The sequence below is a fragment of the Mus pahari genome, chromosome 12, assembly GCF_900095145.1.
Source record: "Mus pahari chromosome 12, PAHARI_EIJ_v1.1, whole genome shotgun sequence".
NCBI lineage: Eukaryota > Metazoa > Chordata > Mammalia > Rodentia > Muridae > Mus > Mus pahari.
The window spans coordinates 82,611,542-82,638,881 of NC_034601.1; the positions used below are offsets into that span (position 1 = coordinate 82,611,542).

General features: G+C 46.5%; 1 protein-coding gene across 2 annotated transcripts in view; it reads right to left on the minus strand.

Moving 5' to 3' along the window:
• Positions 1-7,010: 7,010 nt before the first annotated feature.
• The window catches only part of Tmem50b (transmembrane protein 50B), a 28,267-nt gene continuing 7,937 nt past the window's right edge, over positions 7,011-27,340 (minus strand). For both annotated transcript variants that reach the window (XM_021209814.2, XM_029544885.1), the window contains exons 2-7: positions 19,902-20,041; positions 17,020-17,132; positions 14,367-14,434; positions 12,967-13,059; positions 10,542-10,599; positions 7,011-8,665 (exon numbers count right to left, since the gene is read on the minus strand). In XM_021209814.2, the coding sequence (XP_021065473.1) occupies positions 8,620-8,665; positions 10,542-10,599; positions 12,967-13,059; positions 14,367-14,434; positions 17,020-17,132; positions 19,902-20,000 (477 nt within the window). In that variant the 5' untranslated portion in view covers positions 20,001-20,041 and the 3' untranslated portion in view covers positions 7,011-8,619. The remainder of the gene's footprint in view (positions 8,666-10,541; positions 10,600-12,966; positions 13,060-14,366; positions 14,435-17,019; positions 17,133-19,901; positions 20,042-27,340) is intronic.

A 27,340-nucleotide genomic window follows, 5' to 3' on the forward strand; every position in this document is an offset into this window, starting at 1 on the left:
AAATGATTTGGAGTTCCACCCGGTTTGGCTCCATCATTCATGAGAGGTCTGCGGTAGCCTTTGCACTGCCAGGCAGACTTGAGGAGTTGCTACAGCATATATGGCTCACAGAGCCTGAGGTTTACACCACCTGGCCCTCTGTGCCAAGCTTGCCGGCCTAGTTAATGACGGGGTCACTATACAGTCACAAAGAGATCCACTCTTATCATCAAGGCTTATGATGTAGGGTCAGAGGTCATAAATTATAAGAGGGGACACTGCATTCTTGTGTGCATACCATAAAGCATGTTATGGGTCAGGAAAGGCTATGTGCACACAGTTTAGCAGAGTGTAGGGTTGTTCATCCCAAGCTGACAGGACTAGCTGGACCAAGCACTAACCTGTAAGGAACCTCTCTCTTTAAGTCACCTTACTTCCAAGGGCAACAGATTTTCTTCCTGAATCAGCAGACACAATTTGTGTGCCTGTGGTTGTCAAGGACACAGGCAGAGTGTCCCAGGGATCAGTCTGCAGCCCAGTGTCAACCTCTTCACACCCACAAGAACAAGGTCAGGTAGGATTTTATTGTTGTTGTTACTTCACTGTAAGACTTTAGTTACTCAAAATAAAACGTTAATCTGTACATTCAGTGTTCCTGGCTGGAGGTAAACACACCTCAAGGAACATGGGAACATCATGGGGGAACAGCTTAAGTCCACTGTACAGCCATTGCCGAGCTGGGGGCCAGGGGAGGGCAGTAAACCTACATCAAAGGGCTTTCAAATTTCGGATGCTCCAAAAGTCAGAGCTCCCACAATGTCTACCCCAGCCTAGCATCCCTACCCCAGCTTGACACCCCACAGTCTGGAGTGACCACTGTCTGCACGCTTACGGTGGAGATGTAAAACCCCTCCCTGTAAGCCACCAGAGCAACTCAAGAGGCATGTGCTTCTATCAGAAAGCCCCAGGGAGAACATTTCAAACTCCAGGACAGTGCTACAAAAGGATGGGTGGGGTCGGCAGGCCAGTGTGGAGGTGCAGGAGGCAGAGGAAGGAAGAAGGGGCTCCAGTCCAAGGTCAGCCTGAGCCACAGAGGGTGGCAGATGCCCAGCATCTAGCGCGCGCACACACACACACACACACACACACACACACACACACACACGCACGCACTCATGTGCAGATGTACCTGTGTGCACACAAGCATGCACATACACTCGGACATCCATACATAAGACACACAAGTAAAACAAACTTTAAAGAGTACAAAAAGCACACACACACACAAATGTCACAATGAGACACATTTTTGTAAGCTAACCAAAAACATAATTTTAAAAGATTTATTGCTATTTTGTGTGTTTTATGCGTATGACTGTTTTGCCTGAATATAGGACTACCCATCATCCCTGCAGTGTCCCTGGAGGTCAGAGAAGGGATCAGAGTCCCTAGAACAGGAGTTACAGAAGGTTGTGAGCCACCATTTGGGTGCTAGGGCATGGATCCAGGACTTCTGGAAGAGCAGCCATCTTTTCAAGCCCCTGAAACACAATTTTAAAATATTTTTAAAAATATTTATTGAGGGATGGAGAGATGGCTCAGCGGTTAAGAGCACCGACTGCTCTTCTGAAGGTCTTGAGTTCAAATCCCAGCAACCAGATGGTGGTTCACAACCATTTGTAATGAGATCTGACGCCCTCTTCTGGTGCATCTGAAGACAGCTACAGTGTACTTAGATGTAATAATAAATAAATCTTAAAAAAATTTTTTTTTGAAAACAAGCGTGGAAAACAATACATAACTCTCCCCTCTTTAAAGCATGCCAGGTAAACCGTGAGTCCACGTGGGTGCACATGTATGTGCACTTGTGCAAGCATGTGCAGAGGCCCACCTCAGGCATCAGTCCTCAGCAACCATTCGCCATAATTTTCAAGAGGGGTCCCTCACTGGCCCACAACTCTCCAATTAGGCCAGGCTGGTCAGCCAGCCAGAGACTCCAGGAATCTACTGTATCCGTAGCCCCAGTGTAACTTTCACAGGGGAAAAACTTAATTCTTTTAACTTGTGTGCTGGGAGATTGAAGTCAGGTCTTTGTATTTCCAATGCAAGCACATTACCAACTGAGCTACCCCTGCCCCACAAGGAGCATTGTATAGAGCTCTAATTTAAAAAAAAAAATCCCACAGTGAGGAACTAGAAAGATATTTACCCTAATTCCGTCTAGGGTTTCCCATGCTTCTTTGACATTGTCCTTTTCCTGGGTCCCTGAAAGGTCTTGAGTGCTCTGGGAGCAGTGTACAAGTGGGGCTGAATGAACAGCAGGGCTTTAGGTCATGGAGAAAGGCTGAGTCATCAATGAGCTATTTGACCTCTCTGGACCCAAGAGGGAACTGCGGAGGAGAGAGGGAACCCGCTGTCCCCAGACTATCTATGTGGAGCAGAAAAATGACTCAGGCCACCCAGAAGTTGGGTGCCTAAACTGGCAGTCATAAAAGGAGGGACAATGACCCACCACAGGAATGCTGAGGGAGGCTAAGACAGTCGGGACTCCTCAACCACCACACACCTCGTCACTGGACTTTTGCCCAGCTACTGGCTGAAGTGTATTGTATTGGATCCAGATATTGACCCCAGAATCAATATCTGGGGTGATTTCCTGATCCTTTTAGGGACACACGCAGAGAGTTCTAAGTCATCTGATGGGGCTTATGCAAGCAAGGGTCTAGTCTGTCTGTCTGTCTGTCTGGTAACATGTCTTTCTCCCTTTTGCTCTTGCTGGTGTTTCACATGGCCTGAGGGCGGAGTTCAAGTTTCTGTCTAGTGTTCAGCTGAGACAAGGTTGTAACATTGAATCCAATGTGCATATCAACAGTGTCTAATGGATGGGGGCCACATTGTAACGTGTAGCTCTCGGGAACCACTCCTGTCCTTGCTATAGGGACAAAGGTTTGGTGTTCTCTAAACCAGGGTCCACTGGGACTCAGAACCAACCATGGGAGAAAAATCTAAGTAAGTGTATCTGGGGTCCAGTCCAAGGTTTCCTAAAGTGAAAAAAAGAAGTGGAGGACATCTGGGGATGGTTACAGTGACATACTGGTTAGCCTAATTTAGTCATTTCACCATGTGGTTTTTAAAAACTACAGCCTGGCATGGTGACCCACGCCTTTAATCTCAGCACTTTGGAGGCAGAGGCAGGCAGATTTCTGAGTTCGAAGCCAGTCTGGTCCACAGAGAGAGTTTAATGATAGGCACACAAATACTGATGGCTGGAAAGCTCCAAGACAAAATAGCCAGAGCTCAGTTCTCTGCAATGGGTGCCTCCAGTTCTTATCTGTCAAACGGCGGCAGGCCCTTACTGTCTTCCGTTTTGTTAAGTTTCACTGAGACTGTCGACTATGAAGCAGCTGATCAGAGGTGCTATTAGCAAGACGGGAGAACCTGTCTTCGTCACTGCCAGGTTCTTACTGTAGTCTCCCTTTTCAGCATAAGAATCACCAAACCCTTTGGTTACCTCCTGGTGGAGTCACCAAGGCTACACAGAGAAACCCTGCCTCAAAAAACCTGAAAACCAACCTGTCCTGACTTCCTTAGTGATGAACAGCAATGTGGAAGTGTAAGCTGAATAAACCCTTTTGTCACCAACCTGCTTTTTGGCCATGGTGTTTTGTCAAAGCAATCAAAACTATAAGATAAACTGGAACCAGTATAATAGGATATTGCTGTGACAGCCCTGACCATGTTTTTGGGAGGATTGTGGAAGGACTTTGGAACTTTGGGCTAGAAGAGCGATTGTATATTTATAGTTCTATCGGAGTCCTGGCTTGTGACACTTCAGAGGGAAGAATAAAGACTCTATCAGGACCATTTGCTATTTTGGTTTAAGGTTCTGTGGTTGTGGTTAGCTGGGGCTGAAGAATCAGCTGTGATTAACAAGATACCAGAACTCCAAAAGTGAAACCTTTGTGTTACTGGAACAATTGATGCTGGTCAGCTGGAGCTAAGAAATTAGTGGTGATTAAGAAGAGACCAGCATCTCTGAGGTGACATCTTCTGGAAAGTGTGTTCTGAGAGTACAGAGAAGCTGTGTTCCAGAGGCGGCCAAGGTTATACCTCCTGTTGCAGCAGGACTTGGTAATAAGTAAGAGTCACCCAGGTGGTACTGGTTTTGAAGAGGTCATGCAGAGCAGCTGAGGGTTGGCACTGTGAGAGGCCAGGGAAAGCCACTGACAGAAAGTACAATCTCAGTGACAGTTGAAGCCCCATGACTGAATGGGTCCTGCAAAAGAATTTGAGGCTTGGCACGGTGGAGAGAGCCTATGAGAAGCTATTGATGAAAGTGCGGCCCAGTTGCAGCAGAAGACACCAACGTTTTTTGGAAATGCCAGCATCATGGGCTGAGCACCAAGGACAGCAGCAGCAGTGGCATGGAGCCAGCTAGAACCTAGGGGCTAATCTGCACTACAGAAGGAGGAGCTGGAAAAGTGACCCAAGCCTTTCGGAGGGGTCCAGCTCATGAGTGGGTCGCAGACACTGGATGGCTGGAGTTGGCTCATGAGTGGGTCACAGACACTGGATGGCTGGAGTTGGCTTTGATTGTGACTGGGCCTGGACTTTTCCCTCTTGAAGGAAGAAACTATTTTACTGGAGCCCTCAGATGAGAAACTTTGAATTTTAAAAAGACTGGATTTTTTTAAAAATAAATTGGATATTTTAAAGAGATTCAAATTTTAATGTGCTTGAATTTGTAAAGACTGTGAGAATTTTAAAGTTATTTATGTTTTTAAGGTGAGATCTTGGGGCTAAGAAAGGAAAGGTTGTTGCATAAAAGTGATGTTGGTACACGTTAGAGTCATCAGAGCAGAAGGAGCCTCATTAGGGAAATGCTTCCATGAGATCCAGCTGTAAGGCATTTTCTCTATTAGTGATCAATGGGGACAGGCCTAGCCCATTGTGGGTGGTGCCTTCCCCGGGCTGGTGGGCCTGGGTTCTAGAAAAATGTGGGCTGAGCAAGCCAGTCGGCAGCACACTTCCATGGCCTCTGCATCAGCTCCTGCCTCCAGATTCCTGCCCCATTTGAGTTCCTGTCCTGACTTCCTCCAGTGATGAACAGCAATGTGGAAGTGTGAGCTGAATAAGCCCTTCCCTCCCCGACTTGCTTTTTGGTGGTGGTGTTTCATCACAGCAATAGAAACCCTAAGACAGTGTCTAACCTTTGCCATTATTCAATGCAGTGGTGGTACTCACTAAAGCAGTGCACTTAACCTGTACGTTACTTAACAACAGAATACAGCTCATTGCTTATAGAATTTGCCTCAGAGATGTCCTTCAGAGTTTAACAGGCTGTCATTTGAGATTAAAATGTCCAAAATCGAGCCAGTGAGATGACTTAGCGGGTATAGGCCCTTATCTCCAAGCCTGAAGACCTGAATTTGAGCCCTAGGTCACATATGGTGGACAGAACTTACACAGACAGACAGACACATATAAATAATACTAAAAGAAGCCCAAACCTTCACTATTTTTTTGTCTGTTTGTTTGTTTTTGCTTTTCAAGACAGGGTTTCTCTGTGTAGCTCAGTCTGTCCTGGAATTGGTTCTATACAACAGACTGGCCTTGAACTCATAGAGAACCACCTGCCTCTGCCTCCAAGTACTGAGATTAAAGGTGTCCACCACCACCACGACCACCACCATCATCACCACCACCATCATCACCACCACCAGCACTACCAGCACCACCACCAGCATCACCACCACCACCAGCACCACCACCAGCATCACCACCAGCACTACCAGCACCACCACCAGCATCACCACCACCACCAGCACCACCACCACCAGCATCACCAGCATCACCACCAGCACTACCAGCACCAGCACCAGCACCAGCACCAGCAAACCTTCACGATTTAGATCAGAAGAGCACTCAAGAGTACCCAGGACAGCACAGAGAAGACCCGGGATAAACCGGTGAGACTGGCAGAAACTCTCTCCTTCCTATGACGTGTTTAAATCTAAAATGATGAATTAAAACGCTGTGCTGGAGAGATGGCTCAGCAGTTAAGAGCACTGGCTGCTCTTGCTGACAGCTCAGGTTTGGTTCACAGAGCACACACAGCAGCTCACAATCGTCTGTAACTCCAGTTCCAGGGAATCTGACACTGTCTTCTGGCCTCTCCTTGTACTGGGTTCACAAGTGGTTCCTATACATACATGCAGAAAAGACATTTAAGCACATAAACTATGTTACATGATCCTGAATTGACTGGAAATGCAGAGAACATAAATTTGTCCATGGCAAACACTCTTGAGTTTCCTACTTAAGAGGCCAAGCTATGTGCTTAGATATCATCAGCCTTTCAGCCCTGAAAATTCAGTTTATGCGTATCAGTTTCTTAGAGAGGAAAAACAAATCTCACGATGGAAAAATCTTCTCGTGTCTTCATCAGCGGCGAAAGAAAAGTTAATGCAGCAAGGGGGTCCGAGGAAACACCTCAGTTGGTACAGAGCCTGCCAGGCAAGCATTTATAGCTGAATTTCGTCCACAGAACCCAGGCATGATGGCACATTCCTGCACTCACAGAGCTAGGCAGGCAGAGACAGCGGGGTTCCTGCAGATGAACAGCCAGCCCGACTTGTGAATCCCCAGGTCCCAGTGAGGAACTGCCGCAAAAGACAAGGGAGACAGTTCTGAGGAACATCTGAGGCTGACCTCTGGCCTCCACACACACACACACATCACACACACAGTAACTCGGATTATGAGTGGTGCCCATGTCTTTAATCCTCGAACTTGGGAACCAGAGGCAGTCAGATCAAGGTCAACCTGGTCTACATTTGAAGTCTAAGGGTAGCCAGGGCTACATAGTGAGACCCTGTCTCAAAACAACCAAAAAAAAAAAAAAAAGTAACAGTGAGGATCTGAGAATGGTCTAGAGAACGCTCTGACAATACAGCCCGCACAGAACGGACTCCAGAACGCTCTGACAATGGCCCCCATAAAAAAAGACTCAGATTCCATGTCAAGTTTGAACAACAGTGAGACCTTTATTGAGAGAAAGAACCATGTGCATTTTATATGATTATCAAGAATTCTACTGACTCATAATATCTGTAAGAGGATACTAACTTCATCTCTCATTTAATGAAACAACAGAGGAAATCAACAGATTTGCTCACAATTAAAACAAAATTCATGAATAGAGAAGTCACCGCCATTTTCAGTCGGTCATCAGGGCTGCCCTTCATAGACCTCCGCATTAGCACGCTGTGTAGACTGTGTCCTCTCCTTGTTTATGAGTGTTCTTGGACAGTGGAGGATGCAGAGCAGGGTTGTACAGGTCACTTCCCCCAGCACACCTAACTGTGCAGCGTGTGTGAGGGGGAGTATTTATTGCATTAGTTCTAAGAATGGAAACGTGTGGCTAGCTTTCTAGTTCGCTGGGAGCTAGACAAAGCTGGCATTTTGAGGGACTGATGGGAAAGTAATGAAGCAAGATGCATCAGGATGAAGCTCAACGATCAGCAGCCGCTTCACACGCTGTTTGGAGGGGCCTCTCAGAGAGGCCGCTAAGTAAAGTAAGGCCTGCATGGGAGGTGCACTACTACCATCCTTACTACTGCTTTACAGCAAAATGTCTTATAAAAATCCTCTGGGGTTAAAAGTGCAACACAAAACCTTGGCCCAAGGGAAAGGTCCACAGAAATATACGTGGGGCAAGCACAGCACTCAAACACGGGAAGGAGGGTCTGGCGTGGAGTGTGAACCTTCAGTACAGGATACTTGTATTCTGCAGCAGCTGGCCGCCCAGAGCCTGAGAGCTACACAGAAGGAGTCAGAACAAAGTGAATGAAGCAGCTGACCTTTCGTAGGTCACAGCGCCCTTTGGGAAGAGGTCTTTAGCTAGTTATTCCACGTGGCCATGCATCTAAACTGCGGCTGCTACAGGGTCCCTTGCTGTGTGGTACTGCTAGACGGTGGCAAGCAGTGGAAGGACATGGCTCAGTTGCCTACTGTCTGTTTTACAAAATGGAGTTTATCTCTGTATTATCACTTCTCAAACAAAAGTCAAGTTAGAGAAATTCTTTGCAAAGAGGGCTTTCAAACTAGTCCTTTGGGTATTTAAAAAAATCTTCATATAAAAAGTCCAGCTCTTTAATACATATGCACAAACAAACATTCTTTTCCTTAAAAAAAAAAAAAACAAAACTCATTTCTAAGTCAAAATAAATTACACCTGGCAGAAATGCCTTTGTTAATGGCTCAGGGCCTCTAGAGACTTGGAGCTATGGATTTTGCACATTTTCAAACATCAGAGATACCAAGACAGAGTATTTACCTCTAAACACCAAGACAATATAACCCTGGCTCGGGATCCATACCAATCTTAGTCTTGGGAATAAAAACCTGACATTCAGCATCATGTATATGTAGTGATGTATTATCAACATATTAACTTGTCTAGTTGATGAAAAACCAAGTCAGACATTTTGCAAAAGCAATTCAAAACTCAGGGCGCAAAACTCTGAAGAAACGAAGCCCTGAGCACACGACACTCCATTTGGCAATCTGTAACATCGTATACTAGAGATAACGGAGCTCGCCATGGAACACAAGAGGACGGGGCGGTATGCAGTGATCTCAGGCCCAGAGCTCTTCAGTTCTTCCAAATTTGTAGATCAGAGTGCTGGAAAGGGATGGATAAAGCTGTGAGACACACGAACAAGCAGCACAGAGCTCACCCCCCACATGGCTTGAAGACCTAAAGCCAGGGCACGCTCAGAGGTGCTGGGGAGGAACTGCTCCTTCTGGAAAGCAGACGCACGCTCATGTCTGCCTGAAGAACACCCTCGTAACACCAAGACAGCCACTGCCGAGGGAAGTGTGGGAGACAGAGGCTGCCTTGTGTGGTTAGTGGGCACAGGCCACTTTACAGTTCTAAGAGCACCTCTGTCTGTCACCGAAACATCCTTGCACAGACCGGATATATCTCTATCCTTCAGCTTCACTGCAGGCTGAATCCTGGGATGCACCAGGCCTCTGGCTAAGTGCTGGAATATGGCTGAATCTAAATGAACAGATGCGCTCCTCATGGAACAGAGCATACTGAGGGACATAACTGACACTGTCACAGTCCAACCATAGACCATGCTTTGAGGGAGTGGTGGGAGGTGTTGGTCATAGCATCAGCAGGAGCCGATGCTCACCATCCCAGCACCTGGGAGGTAAGGCAGGCATAACAGGAGTTCAGGGCCATCCTCAGCTATAGTGAGCCTGAGGCCAGCCTAGGATACATGAAACTTGGGCTCAAAAACACTATCAAAACAGAATACCAAAAACTACAACCCCAACAAACTGCATGGAAAGCTGCAAATGGAAGAACTAACCCAAACTGAGAAGTAAATAGAAATAGTCAACACATTACATTAATTCAGCCCAGGCCTTCGATATGGGTAGCAAAAAGGTTATAAACTGTCAGGGGTGCTAAGGAGAGACACAGAAAACACCAAAGACCACAGTTGAGCTTCTAGGGCGGAAAATCCAGTGTGTGGGGTGAGCGGCCCACTGGGACGCTGCGGAAGCTTCAGGACAGAACACTGGAAACCACGCACACAGAGAGAAGACAGTGGAAAAGCAAAACACAAGGCCAGGGAAACATGAAGAAAACCACCCCACACTGCCGCATTGCTACAACGGTGGCCAATAGTAAAGGTGTGCAGAGTTGAGCGTCTGTGGTTTGGACAGAAAGCAGCCCTGTAGTGCACAGAACCCTCTCACACTGGACAAGTACAGCGGGCAGGGCTCCCGTGAGAGAGGGGCTCTAACAAGTTTCTTCTAAGAAAAACTTAGTATAATGTTACTTCTACACTCACTTTAAGTTGTCTAGACAACTCAAGTCCCAACAGTGCTAGGTACAGGGTTTCCCCTTTCTTTTTTGGAGGCAGGTCTCACTGTGTAGCCCTGGCTGCCCTCCAACTCACAGATTCACCTCTCCCTTTTCTTTCGTATAAGTGTGCACTGTTTTATTCAGCAAAGCACAGGCTATGGCAGCAACAATCTGGACTTACGCTCCGGCTTTGCATTTACTTGCGGTGTCTTTCAGGAGCTCTGAGCTTGTGTCCTCTACAAACGGAAGGTCATGTGGTACCTTCCTAAGTAGTAACAAACTGGACAGGGATGAGAAGACTGTCCAGATGAAGGTCTTGGCACATGCAGGGCCCTGGCTAAAAGTGCCACTAATGCTCCATGGCTATGATACTCTTAGGATGCTGTTGACACAGGATTCTGTAAATGTTTTAGGTATAAATGAGAAACGAGGTACCTTGGAGCTAGAAAGATGACTCAGCAGCTGAGAGCACTTGCTGCTTTTGTAGCTAACCCAACAGCACATCGTGGCTCAGCCCCCTGCAATTCCAGTTCGTGGGGAGTGGGTACACTCTTCAGGCCTCCCGGGTACCATACCAGCATGCACACAGTACACATGTATACATGCAGTCACTCATGCATACACATAAAATTAATCTTTTTAAAAATGTAAAAGGAAAGGAAATTAGACAACTTACCTAAAAAATATAAGAGCATTTTGAAAGAACACAGCTAGTCCAGGGTAAACATCAATATCTGCACACAAAGAAAGAAACAGATTAGAGGAGGGGGGCAGCAGAGGAGGGGGGCAGTGGAGGAGGGGGATGGGGGTGGGGAGTGAGGGGGCAGCAGAGGAGGGGAGCGGCACAGCTTGTGCAGTTCAGAGCACACATGCTCTTAGTGTCAGAACACAGGACATTTACCTCAACTCTAAGATGTCTACAATGAAATAATTTCATTCCCTAAAACAAAAGGTTACTTTTACTCTAAATAAATGCCAGTGAACTCTCTGTCTAGCTCATATGGCTCAAGCCACAAAGGTGTAGGACTGGACACCACAGTGTCAGCTATGTAGAGACTCAGCAGCAGGAACACTTCAGCCCAAGAAAGAGTGAAAACGGGGGCCAGCCTGGGACACAGTGGGTCAGCCTGGGACACAGTGGGTCAGCCTGGGACACAGTGGGCCAGCCTGGGAAACAGTGGGTCAGCCTGGGAAATAGTGGGCCAGCCTGGGAAACAGTGGGTCATGGTCTCAAAAACAAACAGTGCCAAGAAAGCACATCATTCCCTGGGAAGGCCAGTATAGAAATACAGAGGTTGGCTACATTGTTGATTACTTAAATCTGCTGACTCATGTGTGAGATCATGGGAACCCTGAGTGACACAAAGGAGCCGTCATGCTCTCTTCCTGTCTGAAGCAATCAGCTAAGTATCTGTAGGAAGATGGGAACTTTGTTAAATTGTAACTACTGGTGTAAAAACCACTGGCCATCATAAAGAAGCTGGTTTACATTTCAGTCTTTTGAGAGCATAGAAACAAACAGCAGGTTGGCTGGAGGGCTCCAAGTCTGAGCCAAGTTCTTGGTGATAATCCTAATTCTGTTACTGACTAAATGCATATCCTTGAGCAGATTACTAAATCTCAGGATCTTAACTTTCTCATCTGTAGAATGGGCATTCTATCAAGGACACCCCACAGGAGTGAGGATTAAGTGGGCTACTCTGTCTAACGGCTGCAACTGTACTTGGACTGTTACTTGTTTTTTTGTTTGTTTGTTTGTTTTTGGTTTTGTTTTGTTTTGTTTTTTTCGAGACAGGGTTTCTCTGTATAGCCCTGGCTGTCCTGGAACTCACTCTGTAGACCAGGCTGGCCTCGAACTCAGAAATCCGCCTGCCTTGGACCATTACTTGATACCAGATGCATACACCTTATTTAAAACTCTTGGGGTCAGGGTTCTGTTTTTAGATTCGGGGATACTTGCATATAGCAATCTTAGGAGTAGGACTCAGGTGTGAACATGAAGTTCAGTTATGTTGCGTTTGTGCCTTCACACACAGTTTGAAAGCGATTTTATACAAGTTTTTAGTGCACCTGTTTGACTCCATCCATCACACAAGGTCAGGAGGTCAGGGGTTGACTTTGAGACTTGTGTCAGATCAGAACTCAGAATGTTTCCAATTTTGGAGCAATTTGGATTTCAAATCAGATTAGAGATGTTCAATGTATACGTAAGTGGTAGCTGCTTAAGTATTAATAGTTCAAGAAGCTTCTATGATGAAATCTGAAACACGTTAGCAGTGGCCCCTGAAATGAGAGAAAGCTCACTTTCTATGTAGCAAAGCACACGGACCGGGCGCCACTGCGGAGATCACATGAGGCCATAGCTGAGAAGCCTCTCACTGTGTGCTGGGCTTTAAGATTAAGATGAGAACTAAGCAGAGCCGATGCTGCACCGGAATGCTGGCTTAGTCCTACTTTCTCTTCAGCAACTGTCAACGGCTTGTCTGTTTCTCAGATGAAATGAGAAGACCTATCACCTAGTGCTGTCTTTCTGAGTTCTTAGTCTGGAAACAAGCTAAAAATTAATTGGTATTTTATAGCACCCTAGCTGGCTCTGGCTTAGCAGCCACAGTCAAATACACTTAATTCAAATCCACTCCTGCAATAAAACACTTTGAATACTTAGAATAAATGAAATAAAGAGAGAATGAGCCATATGTCTATTTAGATCTGGTTTTATTGTACACTAGTAAAGAAAAGCTTGATTTTTCAGTATTCTGGGTCTAAGAACTTTGAACTGTGTACAAGTGAATGCATACAGTAGACCTGTATCCCTTTCTTACTTTCTCACTGTGGTCCCCAGTGAGTTTAAGAACTCAGCTGCCCAAGGAAAGTCAATCCGGAACTCTAGAGATGGCTGGAGGGTCTGGACTGGTTAGGGCCTGTGGTTTTTCTATGAACCAATACACTCACTAAACAGGTTCTATGAATTAGTGTGTCTTTACCCAGAGGAAGAACTTAACCTAATTCAATAATCACAGTAATAGTAACTCCAAACGGACCAGACAGATGAAGCCAAACATAAAGTCCGCCTGTAATATAAAGGAGAAATGCGTACTTACTTTGAGTAACATATGCACCAAAAAGGATCCACATGGAGGCGATGAGTGACCCAAACATCAGCATAAACCCAATGAAGAGCCAGACCCGAGCACCTGCGGGGGGGGGGGGGGAGAGCTTCCTTAAAATCCCGCAGCAATACACAGAGCTATAATGCCTTACAATCCTGCAACTACAGAGCTATAATGTCCTACACTCCTGCAGCTACATAGAGCTATAATGTCTTACACTCCTACAGCATTACACAGAGCTAGAATGTATTACACTCCTGCAGCTACATATAATGCCTTACACTCCTACAGCATTAAACAGAGCTATAATGCCTTACACTCCTGCAGCTTCACAGAGCTATAATGTCTTACACTCCTACAGCTACACAGAGCTATAATGTCTTACACTCCTACAGCATTATACAGAGCTATAATGCCTTACACTCCTGCAACTACAGAGCTATAATGTCTTACACTCCTGCAGCTACATAGAGCTATGTCTTACACTCCTACAGCATTACACAGAGCTATAATGTCTTACACTCCTGCAGCATTATACAGAGCTATAATGTCTTACAATCCTGCAGCATTAGAAGTAGCTGACTTAGTGAATCCTGCATATTCCTGCTACAACACTTAACTACATGAAGATTTAAAATACACGCACACATTTAAAGTGAGCTCTCGAACTCTCACAGACACAGACAAACACAGACACTAAACACACATATGAACACACACAACCCAAAACAAAAAGGGTAAAAAGGATTAGACAACTTAGAAAGGAGACTAGTTAGCTGTTGAGAAACTAATTCCTGAGCAAGTTAAGGAAATGCCAGTGGCAATCACCTTGCTAAACCGGCTTATTAAACCCTAACTCAAAGGATGGGATAACTGAGTATCAGATGGCCACCGCTGCCCTCGACTCAGTGGCAGGCATCTGGAGAACCCCGAAGGCTTTACACAGCAGTTACTCTACAGACAGAAAGGTTGCTCTGCTGCTAAAGGAAGCCAACCCACAACACTCTTGCCAGGTTCAGGGGCAGTGTCTGGGTGGAAATGGGCAGATCCCTGGATCCTACTGCCAGCCAAACCGATGAACTCCAGAACAACGAGAGACCCTGTCCTAAAAAATGAAGGTGTAGGGCCGGAGACCAGCAGCTATGAGTACTTGCTGCTCTTGCAGAGGAGCCAGGTTCCGTTCCCAGCACCTGTGGCAGCTCACTGTTCATACCTCAGTTCTGATATCTTCTGGCCTCCTTGGCATCACGTACCGCACACAGTGCACTTGTGTACATACGAGCAAAGCACCCACACACATAAAATAAACCTAGAGACTCCTGAGGAAGCTCTGCCTTTCCAGGGACTTGTCCCTGCTCCGCGAGTGTTCCTGCATCTCCTTCACCTCTTACCGGTTCGTCCTAAGCAGCCGCTTTCATAGCTGTCACCTCGCACCTGGGCATTAGACACAGCATTTATCCTGCAGACAAGATCAGCCAGTGAGCCCTCTCATCAGCACAATTACACAGGCATTCGCATAGCATTTGAGAGAGAAACAGGCGATTTCCTAAGCAGAGCTAAGGAGTTAAAAGAAATTCTAGTGCAAAAATATTATTCCTTTTGTTTTCCACTAAGCACACCCCAAACCACACCGGAGCCTCTGAGACAGGCGCTAACCTTCTTTCCACCGCCCCTTTTCTTTCTTCAGAGACAGGGTCCTACTATCCAGCCCTGTTATAGAGACTACGCTGACATCCAATTCAGAGACCTACCCACCTGCTCTGCCTCCCAAATGCTGGGACTAAGGCGTGAGCCACCACACCTAGCTTCTCATTTCTTTACCTATTTTATACATGTGTATACAGATGAGTCTGTGTTATTTATCCCATTTTAAAGTTTTCATGATGATAATTAAAGAGATGCAGCTGGAGACGGCTCAATGGTTAGGAGTTGTCTGTTAAAGAACCCAGAACCCACATGGTAGCTCACAACCATTTGTAACTCCAGTTCCAGAGGATCCAATGCCCTCTTCTGGCTGCTACAGGTACTGCGCACATTTGGAATACATACATGTAGGCCAAACCACCTATACACATTAAATAAAATTAAAAACTATTTAAAATTGTTAAAATACATAGACACTGGAGTATAGCTTAGTGTCAAAGCACATTATTAGTATACACAAGGCTATGGGTTGAATTGAGAGAGAAATGGAGAAGGGAGAAAGGGAAACAGAGGGAGGGAGAGAGGGAAGGAGAGAGGAAGAGAGGGAAGGGGAGGGAGAGAGAGGGAAAGGGAGGGAGGGAGGGGCGAAGGTGTGCCGCTAGAAGGGGTGCTTACTTGTAGTTTGAAGGATAGCCAGCAGTTTTATCTTTCTTAATATAAACTTTCTGGTTTACATGGCAAGTTCTAATAGGGCAGCATACAGAGACCCTATCTCAAAATAAAGGAATCAATAAATAAACACATGAATAAAACAAAGCTGTTAGGTCAGGTATGGTGGGACACACTTTAATCCCAGCCCTTGTGGGGCAGAGGCAGGTGGACCCCTGAGTTTGAGGAAAGCTTGGTCTACAGAGTGAGTTCCAGGACAGCCAGGGCTACATAATGACACTGTCTCAAAAACTGAAAAGTTGTTTTTTTTTCTTTTTAATTTTTGTGTGAGTGTGAGCATGCGTGCATGTCTCTGTGTGTGTGTGTGTATGTATGTGTATTTGTATCTTGGACATGTACCACTAAGTGTGCACATGTGTGTATATGAATGTACATACATGCGTGTGCGTACATGCACCTTTCTCTCCTGGGGCAGTCAGACAAGAACTTTGTGGAGTCGGCTCTCCCCTTCCACCTTTAAGTAGGCCCTGAGGATCACACTCAGAGCTCCAGACTTGTGCCGCAAGCCCCATCCCTGCTGCGCCATCTTGCCATCCTGAGATTCTTTTATGTAACTAAGAACGAGTGCAGAATTTAGTCACATCTTTCTAGCAGCTGTAAGAGAATCATGTATCATTTCTCCTTGTATTTAAGAATTGTATTTTTCAGTTCCAAAAGTAGACTTTTCCCCATTTGTTTATTTGTTTGTTTAGTATGGGACAGTGTTTTGTCTGAATATGTACACCACATCTGTGCCTGCTGCTTGTGGAGGCCAGAAGAGGGCATCAGATTTCCTGTAACTGGAATTTCAGTTATGAGCTGCTTCTTGAGTGCTTAGGAATTGAATCGGGGGTCCCCTGTAAGAACAGCCAACACCCTAAAGATGGAGTCATCTCTTCTATCCCATGACACTTTTTCTTTCTTGGCAGCATTGTCAAACCACAACAAAAGTTGTGATTTAGAGGGCATGCCTGCTCTCTAGGACCTGGGTCCCGTGGGGCTCACCTGCTCTCTAGGACCCGGGTTCCACGGGGCACGCCTGCTCTCTAGGACCCGGGTCCCGTGGGGCACGCCTGCTCTCTAGGACCCGGGTCCCGTGGGGCATGCCTGCTCTCTAGGACCCGGGTCCCACGGGGTTCACCTGCTCTCCAGGTGCTCAGCCTTCCCTGGGACACTGGAACTCTTTCCCTTATGCTCTGATAGTGCAGGACAGAGGATGAGACTGACCATGCGGGACTGTCACAGAGGAAGTCAGTCCGAGGCTCCATTTCTCTTGATTACATCCATTTAAGGTTTGTCAGACATTCCAGTGCACAAAAAAAATCTGAAAACCTTTTGTAGGTGTCTTTTAACTTTTTTTTTTTCACAAACTTTGCGCACATAAAATTTATAAAAAAGATCCCAGCACTCGGGAAGCAGAGGCAGGTGGATTTCGAGGCCAGCCTGGTCTACAAAGTGAGTTCCAGGACAGCCAGAGCTACACAGAGAAACCCTGTCTTGAAAAAACAAAACAAAANAAAAAAACAAAAAAAAAATTTATAAAAAAGACTTTTAATATAAGGGGACTAAATTCATTATGTTAAAGACAAGTCCATCAATAAAGTTTAGAAGTTGTTTTTAAAAAAAACACTAACAGTTGAAGAGGACGATTTTGGAAAAGCAATGCTGAACTGAGAATCACATCACACTTACATGAAGAACGCCAGCGTGGAAAACACGCCACACGTGTGGAATGCGTGGTTCAGCTGCTCAGGCTTAGGGTACACCACCGCCGCGTCAATCATTATCCACCAGCCTGTAAAAAACTGCAGAGCCCAAGATGGCAGGTCATGAAACTCAGTATGCCTCCGCAATGCCGACCACCCCCGGCATTAAGTGAGACAAGAACTTCTGCTCCTGTGTTTGGATGATTGCCTATAAAAACTTGAATCCTTGGTTTCCCGTTCTGTACAACTGACGATGTGAAACGTCCTGTCAATCTGAGGGGACTCAGTAAGATGAGTTTACTTGTGGCTGGCTCAGGTCCTCCCTCCTCACCACTCTGAAGAGCTCCACACACTTCTGCCCACAGAGGATGCCCAGACGCTCAGTTACCAGTAGCCAGCACAGTCCCAAACTATAGGCTCTTGCTTGGTACAGCTTATGCAATTAATTGGATACCTTGTAGCTGACTGCACAGGAGGATATAAAATGTAAACTTTCCATGTTAACCAAGCTGACCATTCCGAAACAGAGGGGTGCTAAAACCTGTCCCAGAGAAATTAGGGACAGGATGCAAGAACCTTTTCCTAAACTGACAGAAATGAGAGAATTATATAATCCTAATGTTTAGAGAGCTCAAAATTCATTTTAAATATATATGAAGAACCTCCAACCTCCTTTATTAAGAAAAGTAACAGATAAACCTGGAAACTGCTTAATAAAAAAGCAAAGTCCCAGAGCAATCACCTAGAGGGCTAGCCTGCCCAGGTCACAGCTAATTGGCAGAACTCGTGCATGCATGAGGCCCGTGGTCTAAGCCCTGGCACTGTACGAGCCAGGCAAGGCAGCACAAGGTCATTCTTGGCTACACAGCGAGCTCAAAGCCAACCCAGGAGAGAAAATCCTGTGTGAAACGAAAAAGAAAAAGGAGCAGCCAGATGGCTCAGCAGGTAAGCATGTCCCCAGGCCTGACGACCGGAGTCCCACCCCAGGGATGCACACGGTAGAAGGGGAGAGCCGGTCCCCAAAGTCCTCTGACCTACAGACATGCTCCAAAGTGCACCCACACAAAAATAAATACAAGTGATAAAAAGCTAAAGCAAGAGAAAAGGGAGAGATGACATGACAGCTCCCGACTACTGTCCCTGTATGCAGGCTTGCCTACAGTTCAAGGCCACAGTGGGCTTTGGGCTGAGTTCTAGGTAAGGCAGGATTAGAGCGAAATCTGTTTCAAAGAGAGAAAAAGGAAGGGAGAGAGGAAAAGAGAGAGAAAGCCGGGCCAGGTGTTGTGTGCTTGTAATTCCAACATTTAGACAGCAGAGGCAGGAGGACCTCATACTGGGTGGTGGTGCACACCTTTAAGCCCAGCACTCAGAGGCAGAGACTGGTGAATCTCTGTGAGTTCGAGGCCAGCCAGGTCTACAGAGTGAGTTCCAGGACACCCAGGGTGACACAGAGAAACCCTGTCTCAAAAAAACCAAAAAAATAGAAAGTAACAAAAACTGAAACCTAGGCTATATAATAAGACCAGCTTAGGCTAAATAACAAGCCCTTTTTTTCCAAAGTAAGGGCAGGGGGTCACATATTACACAAATAGAAAGGATGAAACTTGTTTTTTAAATGCAGTGGGTGTGTGTGAATGGAAGCCAGGCCTCAATGCCAGGTCCTGACTATGTTCTCAGGAGCATATGTGGGCTGTTAGGGGCAACAACTTGTTTTTCAGCTATTGCTCCAGGTCACTCTGTTCCAGGTAGCAAGTGAAGCCATGCTTGACAAACAGGCAGTACAAGCTAGCTTTAAGTAGATTACTGAATAAATCAATAAATCACTATTTAGTAACTGGTCTTTTCTGCCTCAGAGGCAGGACAAAATGGTCACAGCATAAAAGACTGGCCAGGTCTTGTTTACAAAACAATAGCAACAAACTAAAGTAAGTCGGGTATGGTGGGTCCCATCTGTAATCCTGTGTTCAGGAAGCAGAGGCAAGGTTGGGAGCTAAGCAGGTCCCTCAACAGAAGACCTTGACCCAAAATAATTAATTAAATGAAACAAAAAATTTGTGAAGCTAGATGACCAGTCTGCAAGTGAGAGAGTGTTGGTACAGCTAGTTTCTTATATAGTCTTAATACTTTCCATAATAAAAAACTAATTTAAGTAAATCAAACAGAAAGAAGGGTAACCACGCCGCCCTGTGGTTCACACCTGCAGCCCTAGCCCTTATGACTGACCTAGGATGCTGGAGATAGTGAGCTTAGGGCCAGCCTGGGCTACATAAGACCCTGTCTTAAATGAAACAGAAAAGTCTCCTCCACAAACTTCTTTACTATGTCTCCAGTGCTAACAACACCTGAGGTGTCACCACTATCGACATAATCTTGTCTTTAGTGAGTCACAATGCCTCTGAGTGACATCCGATTCTGAGGCTGGGAGGACCACAAAGTACTTACAGATACTGTTCCACTAAATGGGAAAGGCTGTGGTAAGTACTGCAACTGAAGGGAAGAGCCCAAACTTAAGTCATTCTCAAAATCAAGTGAACCTAGCACTTGGGGCTGGGGGCACAGCTCAACTGGTCAAGTGCTTGCTTAGACACGTAAGTCCCCAGCACTGCGCAAACCAAACCAAACGTAGCATCAATTACCTGTACTCCCAACACTTGAGAGGTAGGGGCTGAAGGTCAAGAAACACAAAACCAACCTGGACTACACGATACCCCACACCCCAAAACAGACTGAACCCCCACTAGGCTACATAATAACATTACCTATCCTCAACCACAGAGGAAGAGCTCTGGAAGGCTGTTCACCATTTAAGGACACTGACATTCATTGGAATGCAAAGTTGTGACATCACCAGTGCATCTATCTCCTTACCAATATCCCCGCGACCACGGAGGCCACCGTGTTCCTGCGCTCACTCCAGTCAATGCACTCACACTCCGGCCATCGGAAGTTATCCAGGAAGCCTGCCATCTTCACTCTGTACGCGTGGAGTTCTCATTAAACAATGGTTCCTAGAAATCAAAAGACAAAAAATAATAAGCCTAAACAAATGCTTTCTAAAAATGATTAACTTTTATTTATGTGTAAGTATGTGGGGGGGTGCCCACAGATGCTAGGAGAACACACATGATCACTCGGAGCTGGAAGTATTACAGTGATCTGCCACCTGACACGGGTGCTAGGAACCAAACTTGGGTCCTTTGGAAGGTATAATCCAGTGATCACTGAGCCACTTCCCCAGCCCCAGAAAATGTTTTGAATCCCAACACTTGGGAGATAGAAGCAGGCAGATCTCTGAGTTCCAGGCCAGCTTAGTCTACATTGCAAGGTGTAGACTAGTCAGGGCTCCATAGTGAGTCCCTGTCTCAAAATAAAGTAAGTAATAAAAAATTTTATTCCTTTCTTAAGAGTTTTAATCCTAAATGACCTTAAGTTTTTAATCTACTATAGTTAGGGAAAACTACATTTTAAAAAGTGCCTATTGACAAGACAGCAGGACTATATATTTGAGATCCTGTCTCAAAAACAAAACGAATTTTAAAAAAAGGCAAAACAAAACCTATTGCAATGTATGTAGGACCCTGATTAGACACCATGGGAGCCGCTGTACTTTAAACGGTCATTTGATTTTAGCATCAGCAGGTGTTAGGGCAAGAGGTAGAGAAAAGGCAAGAAGGGAGAGGAGCTTGCTTTGATCATCGGTATCACAAAACGGGAACAAAATAAAAAGGCTATCTGTAAGTTCTTTGACATCCCTTCCATTCAGGGGAGAACCATGCATTTGAGTGGTCTACTCAGGACTATACTACAGTTTCTCCCACCTCTGGAATCTGATAAAAATAAAGGATTGGTCAGCCAAACTGGAGGAAGGACGACTGGGTAACTTCTAAGATTCGGTCTCAAGAAGCACTGCAGCTTCCACCTGGTTCTGTAGATGCTAACGCCTGCGTCCCCTGTGTCCCGGGTGAGCATGGAAAATCTCCCAAGCTACCATGCTGTGAGGAAACTACAGTTGTAGCTGAGTTCCTGCCAACAGCCTCAAGGGCCAGATGTGTGAGTGAAGATGCTTGCAGATGTAGCCTCACCCTATGTTTGCAGATGTAGTGTCACCCTATGCTCTGAGCCTTCCCAGGGAAGGTGCCAGACAGATGGGGCAGAGAAACACCATCTTGGCTGGGCCCTTGCCAAAGTCTTTACCCACAGAACAAAAGGCATTTGAAGCCTCTAGGCTTTGAGGTTAATCTATAGCAATAGCTAATGAAGGACAGAAACAGTGGGAATGAAGAACTGTTAATAATGTAACATACTAGCCCACAGGGGCACGCGCACTAGCCCTCAAGGACACAGGCCTTTGATCCCAGTGCTCAGGAGACAGATGCAGCCAGAGTGCAGAGTTCGGCCAGGGGTCCATAGTAAGACCATCTCAAAGCAACAACAAAATAAATAGGTAAGTGAAAAAGAATAGCATACTATGCTAAAATAAAAACAAAAGGACTGTACCCCAACAGGAGATCCAGAACCATTATAACGTCTAAAAAGATCCAACCAAACAAAACAACACCCTTACTTAAAACACGGAAGCTGGGGGGCCTATGGCCACCTCCTCTGTTTTGTGTTTAAACAAGACTTCAAGAAAAGGAAGATCTCTGTACCAACAGGGTAAGAATAGACGTTGTAAGTCTAAGACAATCCCCAGTCCAGCTCGACAAGGCCCGGACACCCAGAAGCCCACCAAGAGGAGCAAGTAAGCGGTAGACAGATGGATCAGACAGAGACAGAGAGATGTCTGAGCAATGAGGAGGAGAGACTGGAGACTCTGGGGTAGTGAGGAAAAGCCTGCTGTGAGGGGCTGGTGATGCCATCTAAGGTTAGGGTGGTCCTGCCCCTTGCTGCCAGCGAGAGTCAGGTCCGAGTCTGTGGCCCTACAGCAGTGGGTACCTGGTACTAACAAAGGCCAGATGGACATCCCTGGTCTGGACTGCCGCCTGGAGCCATGTTGCTGTCTGGGGGCTCTGTAGACTTGCCAGCTGTAGCACTCCTAAGAGCCAGCCTGCACCTGGCCTGGGCAGCACAGTAGAGCTGACCCTGGGGGTGGAGACAAGGGTGAGCCAGCCTGCTCCAAGGGAGTGGGTGTGGGGGAGCTGCCCTGCCCCATCGTTTGTCTATTGTGTGGTGGTGTGGATACCTCCCTTCCCCATCCCCCTCACTACCTACAACAGGCAAGAGAGCAGGCCCTGCCCCTCACCAGCCGCAGCACTTGGGAGAGTGGACCCTGCACCTCACCTGGGCCCTGTTGGTGTGGCACAGGTGAGCTGACCCTGATCTTTGCCCCTTGCCAGCTTCAGAACTGGGTGAGCTAGCTGGGGCAGGGCTAGAAAGCTCACCCTGGCAGCCTGGGTGAGGGAGAGCTGGTGAGCTGACCAGCTCAGCTACCACCCAGGCCCAGATCAAGGGCTTTGAGTTGGCTGATCCCAACATCTACCCCATCTATGATCGGCTGGAAACGTGAAGGGGCCAGTTATACAGATCCAAAGTTGCAAGATCTCCTTATAGGAGATCTACTGGATATATATAGGAGAGGAATGGATCCTATGAGGATCTCGTAATGATAGTGTAACCGAAGCCAGAGCCTCGAACCAGACCAACAACTCATTGCAAGTAATGAACATTTGCAAGAAGAGCAGTGTGGACCAAAGGGTCCACTGTGGGACACACTGTCACGTGTGACAGCTTCCACAGTGACATTTGTTTTCCTCTGGGGTGAGGTTGCAAGAGTGGAGAGTGCAAACAGACAGGAGATGAGTGGGTTTGGTGTGCATGGTGTGAAATTCACAAAGAATCAATAAAGAGTTAAAAACAAACACTGAAGCTGGGTAGAGGTAGTGCATGCCTTAAATCCTGGCAGCCAGGAGGCAGAGAAACACGGATCTCTGAGTTCGAGACTGGCCAGCCAACTGTAACCTTGAATTCCAGGCAGCTAAGGCTACTGAGACACCCTGTCTCAAAAACAAACAAAACCCTAACCACTGAATTTTGCTTCTCTAAAGTAGCAAGAACCTGAAGGAGACTCAACCTTATGAGCAAGAAAATTCAATGACCTGGATTCACTTTTATACAGCCCCACTCCAACCCCAAAGCCTCCACTCCCAGGTTAGGAAACACAAGAAAACCATGGGATTTACTAGTTTGAGATTCCAGGTCAGCTGGACACTGAGGTAGGAAACCTTGGAGAAGAGTAAGCCGTGGTGATAATCCCACACAAGGCACTGTAAACTGTCTTTCAGTACCGTGACAAACTCCTGAACGCCTGGTGCATGGAGACCCCACGAACACCATCCGGGAAAGCGGCTGCTGACTGAGTGAATGGTGAAGAGACCCTAGCTGCCGCTCACTGCACAGGAAACACTGGGGCTCAGTTTCACCAGGTCAGAGGGGAGCAGTAACTGCTGGAACTTCCACGCACATCCTAACAAAGTACAAAACCTATTCACGCTACCAAGGTAACCAAGCAGCCAAAGTCTTGTACCTGGTACAACAGAGGGCAATATTAGCACTGTGAACAAAATATCCTGAGGAAGCCGGGAGTGGTGGCACACGCCTTTAATCCCAGCACTCGGGAGGCAGAGGCAGGCGGATTTCTGAGTTCGAGGCCAGCCTGGTCTACAAAGTTGAGTGCCAGGACAGTCAGGGCTATACAGAGAAACCCTGTCTCGAGAAACAAAAAAGAAAAAAAAAAGATATCCTGAGGACGTGTTATCAGACTGTTAATGAGAGATTCAATATTAACCAGGGAGAAGTCAGGTATCAGCAAGGTCACTACAGTGTGAAACAAGACCTGAAGGCTACAGAGGAGAACCTCATTCCTCACAAAAGCTCATCCGCAATCGCATTCCCAGAGTGCAGTTGGAAGTCCTTCCAGAAGCAGAAACTGCAGTTATTGCCACACACTGATTTGTGACCCTCCTGGGCTTAAACCACATGGGCCAGGCATGGAGTAGGACACAGGGACAAGGAAATAATGACATAGGACAGAAAGACACGAAATGATGAGTTTAAGGATATGCAAAGAGGTGTAGCAAAGATAAAGGGAACTGTATCCACACAAGGAAGAGCCGACTGGTACCAAAGACAGTTGCCAGGTCATGGAGAAAGGCAGCCAATACCTTAGTCCCAATACGGATTAGTGTAGACCTCACTGAAGACTCTGCCTCGAAAGACCAAAAAAAAAAAAAAAAAAGACTGCCTTCACTGCCTGTAGACGGGAACCAACTGAAGACCTCTCAGGAGAAAGGGCCCGATACATGAAGACCCTGGATGCATGGCAAGCTTCTGAATGGGGAACTAGCACTCTCAACTGGAAGTTCAACTTCAATATCATCAACATTTACCACCTGGAACTCCAGCTCCACAAGAGTGGGCTGACATTCTCTGTCCCCGGACACCATGCACACACATGGCACACAAACACATGCCCATGAGTACTCACATATAAAATAATGTTTAGCATGGTGTACATGCATGAAGGATCTGCAGAGGTACGAGTCACTATGTGGGTGCTGGGAACTGAACCCAGGTCTTCTGTAAGAGAAGACCCTTTTAACCTCTAAGCCACCTTCCCTGGCCCCAAATAAACCTTAAAACAGAAACCCAGGTGAACAGCCAGCATTGCCCACAATTACAGCTTATAGATCCTTGCTCTAAACAATGGGAAACTAACAGGTTTGCAAGTGACAGGGTCTGGTCTGTAACTTAGAGGTAATTCTGGAAGTGGCTGTATGGGGTGGGAGGAGGAACTTAAAGTATCTGCATGATGCTAAACACAGAGAACAACGGATACTGAGATCACACTGGACAACCCAAGGAAAAGGATGTATAACATATGTGTTAATATACCATTGACAAGTTAGGACGCTGTCAGGCTTCCTGGTTGAGCATCCAGTGAGAGAGAGACCACTGGTCAACACTGGGAGTGCTTACAGGGGAAACAAGCAGACAGTATGGATGTGACAATCACCTCAGGACGTGCAGGGGAAACATACAGAAGACTACTGAAACCAGCAGGCCAGAGGAGTCGTCAGGGACCTAGTGGGGCCTCAAGCGGAGATGCGCATCTTGGGAGAAATTGTGGTCACATGACAAACTGGAGTTCTCCTCTATTTCCTGTCTTCCTGGGTTACCGCTGCCCAGAGCAGGTGTTTATACAATGGTATTAAATAGCACAAAAACACTCGGGAGGCAGAGGCAGGCGGATTTCTGAGTTCGAGGCCAGCCTGGTCTACAGAGTGAGTTCCAGGACAGCCAGGGCTATACAGAGAAACCCTGTCTCGAAAAAAACAAACAAACAAAAAAATAGCACAAAAGACGCCTGCCTCTAAAGCAGCGCTTCTCATCCTGTGGGTCTCCACCCTGTGAGTGCCACATAACCCTTTCACAGGGTTCTCCTAAGACCACCCAGAAAACACAGATATTTATACCACAATTCACAACAGTAGCAAAAATACAGTTATGAAGTGACAATGAATGTCCTTTTATGGTTGGGTGGGTCAGCACAACATGAGGACTATGAAGAGCTGAAGCACAGAAAGGTGGAGAACCATTAGATAATTACAAATGACTCCTGTGGGGAGGAGCATGGAAGAGTGGGAGGGGCAAAGATCAGTGAAACTTCCCCTTCATCTTTAGGGTGTTTCGAGCTAGTGCAGAATCAGTCAACACTTCTCAATTCTTAATTCCCTTCTTGTTTGTTTGTCTCCTTTTATGTGAAAGGGTCTCGTATAGCCAGGCCATCCTCAAGTTCACTGTGTAGCAGAGGCTGGCTTTGAATGGCTGCGCCTCCTACTTCTACCTCCTGAGTGCTGGGAACCACCACACGCCAAAGGACCCCATCCTGTAGTTCATCTGTGTCGACAGCCAGGTTAACTACTGCAAGCTTTACTGAGCACTTCAAAGGCATCCTAGGTCCTGCATTAAAGGACATCACACGCCCATCCATCCCCTTGGATGTGAGAATGGGAGACAGTAGTCTGTGTACCCCAAGATTCAAATGTTAAAACCTCAATTCCCAGACAAGCTGATAGGATTAAGGGATAGATGGGGGATAGACGACCATGGATTAGATTAGGCCATGACTGTGGGACCCACATAAATGGCATTAGCAACCTTATAAAAAGCAGCCTGGTAGAGATCCATCACCCTTCCTGCTGTGTCAGGGCAAATGTGGTCTGTGAGCCAGCCAGCCCTCCCTGGGACAGAGCTCCAGATTTATTTATTTATTATNTGTAAGTACACTGTAGCTGGCTTTAGACACCCCAGAAGAGGGCATCAGATTTCATTACGGATGGTTGTGAGCCACCATGTGGTTGCTGGGATTTGAACTCAGGACCTCTGGAAGAGCAGCCAGTGCTCTTAACCGCTGAGCCATCTCTCCAGCCCTCTCTGACCTATTCTTTTCTCATCTTGTTTTGTAAGACAGGGTCACACATGCTGGCACATATAGCCCAGGCTTATGTTAACCTTGAACTCTCTCTGCCTCCCTGTTCTCAGTACTGGTATTACGGGTTTGTGCATTATGTCCACTCTGGCCCATTCTTTTCTCAATTATCTTAAATTCCAGACTAAGGTTTAAAAATAAACATTCCCCAAGGAAATGGAAACTACTTCTCTGAAGGCAGCAGTTTCTTTGGCACAAGTAAGACTGTGGAGCCAGCCCTGGGGTCATGACCAACTACACCACAATCTGAACAGATAGCTATGTGGAGATCTTGCGGTGTTACTGTTGCTGTTGCTTTCTGGCTGTTGTTTGGTTTGGGACAGAGTCTGCTGTATTACCCAGGCTTCCCGGGAATCCCTGGGCTTGCGCTCTCCTGCTGCTGCAGCTCCCAATAGCGGGGGCTACAGCACACGGAGCTAGGGAAGCTAGGGAAACTGGGGAAGGGCCTGTCCTCTCATGAGTGCATCCGCTACAACCAGGAAGAGATGAGCTGGATACGGAACAGTTAACCAAAGGAGAAGAGAACTTAGACTGTGGAAAAGAGAAGAATGCTTGTTTAGGACAGAACACAGGCCTGAGTAAATGACCTCTGACAAAGGAGGTTAGTGTGGACCAGTGAGCCTGAGAGAAGCCAGGTGCCACTCTTCAAGATAATGAGCCCAGTGGTGGCCCATGCCTTTAATCTCAGCACTTGGGAGGCTAAGGCAGCTGGATACTCTGTGAGTTCAAGGCCAGCCTGGTCTACAGAATGGTATTACAGAGTGAGTTCCTGGACAGTTAGGGCTATACAGAGAAACTCTGTCTGGAAAAAGAAGAGAAG